Source organism: Buceros rhinoceros, unplaced genomic scaffold (genome assembly GCF_000710305.1).
Source record: "Buceros rhinoceros silvestris isolate BGI_N320 unplaced genomic scaffold, ASM71030v1 scaffold29259, whole genome shotgun sequence".
NCBI lineage: Eukaryota > Metazoa > Chordata > Aves > Bucerotiformes > Bucerotidae > Buceros > Buceros rhinoceros.
Window position 1 is genome coordinate 5,467 of NW_010430193.1, and position 1,232 is coordinate 6,698.

The window sequence follows — 1,232 nt, forward strand, 5'->3', positions numbered from 1 at the left end:
CCTGCAGGGAGGAAAGGGAAAACTCTGCCCCCACTGAGAGAAAGGCCCTGCTGAGACCTCCCAGTGCACGCTCCCCGATTGCTGTCAGACCCAGACCCACCAGGAGCAGCCTAACGAGCCGCAGCACTCGCCGATACCTTTGAGCCACATGGGAGCAGCTTCTTCCATGGAGTGAGGTTCTCTGTGCAGACGACCTCCCGGGGCAGGACGGCGTATCGCAGGAGATGATGATCCGTCCCTGGGCAGGGAGGCAGAGGGTCGGAGGCAGAACTGGCACAGGCAGCAGAGCATAAGCAGACCTTTTCCACCCGCAGCGTGCCCCACAGCCCTCCACCCTCTCAGGATGCCTGACATGTCACGAGCAGAATCAGAAATAGCTCCCACTCTGTTCAGTGATTTGGAAAGAACAGCTAACAGTATAGTCTGGCAGATTATTTTCATAAATGCCTTAAATCCTTCAGGCCTCACGATTTCATAAAATACTTCTCAGAGCAACAGACAAGGGCTGGGCACGTCTGTCACACACTGCTTGTGGGTTTCCTCTGTTCAAACCCAAGCCCTGTGCACTGGGAGAGGAACTGCTTCCAGGAGGAGCTGAACACACCCACAGCTAACAGTATAGTCTGGCAGATTATTTTCATAAATGCCTTAAATCCTTCAGGCCTCACGATTTCATAAAATACTTCTCAGAGCAACAGACAAGGGCTGGGCACGTCTGTCACACACTGCTTGTGGGTTTCCTCTGTTCAAACCCAAGCCCTGTGCACTGGGAGAGGAACTGCTTCCAGGAGGAGCTGAACACACCCACAGCCAGAGTCACTGTGGGACCAGCCCTCCAGCTCCCCGCAGCGGCACGGGCAGAGCTAAAGGGAGAGGCAGGAGAGGGAGGGCAGAGCCGGGCGCAGGCTGGGCTCACCGTTGGCCAAGCCCAGGGGCTTGAAAGACGCCGTTGGAGTGACTGTGTTGGTCGAGTCAATGAAGTTGAGAGAAGCGCAGAATATTCCCGAGAGGATGTTACTCAGTTCCTTCCAGGCTTTGTCCACACTGTGCGAGAACAGACACCAGCGATTACTCAGCAGCTCGAATCCTCACAACTGAGTAAGTCAGTAACACTCAATCACACCGGGGTGACCTCGCTGGCTTTCGGCAGCTGCAGGGAGTGTGCAGGCAGAGGGGATCTGGGGGAAGCTCACCGCAGGGGCAGCCCTGGGCTGGCAGGGCTTCACCCAGCC

At 56.3% G+C, this 1,232-nt stretch overlaps 1 protein-coding gene across 1 annotated transcript in view; it reads right to left on the reverse strand.

Annotated features, from left to right (window-relative positions):
- The window catches only part of PIGT (phosphatidylinositol glycan anchor biosynthesis, class T), a gene marked incomplete at its 5' end in the record, with an annotated part of 5,141 nt that overhangs the window by 3,105 nt on the left and 804 nt on the right, over positions 1–1,232 (reverse strand). The window contains 2 exons of the mRNA XM_010142954.1: positions 124–238; positions 917–1,044. Coding sequence (XP_010141256.1) covers positions 124–238; positions 917–1,044 — 243 coding nt within the window. The remainder of the gene's footprint in view (positions 1–123; positions 239–916; positions 1,045–1,232) is intronic.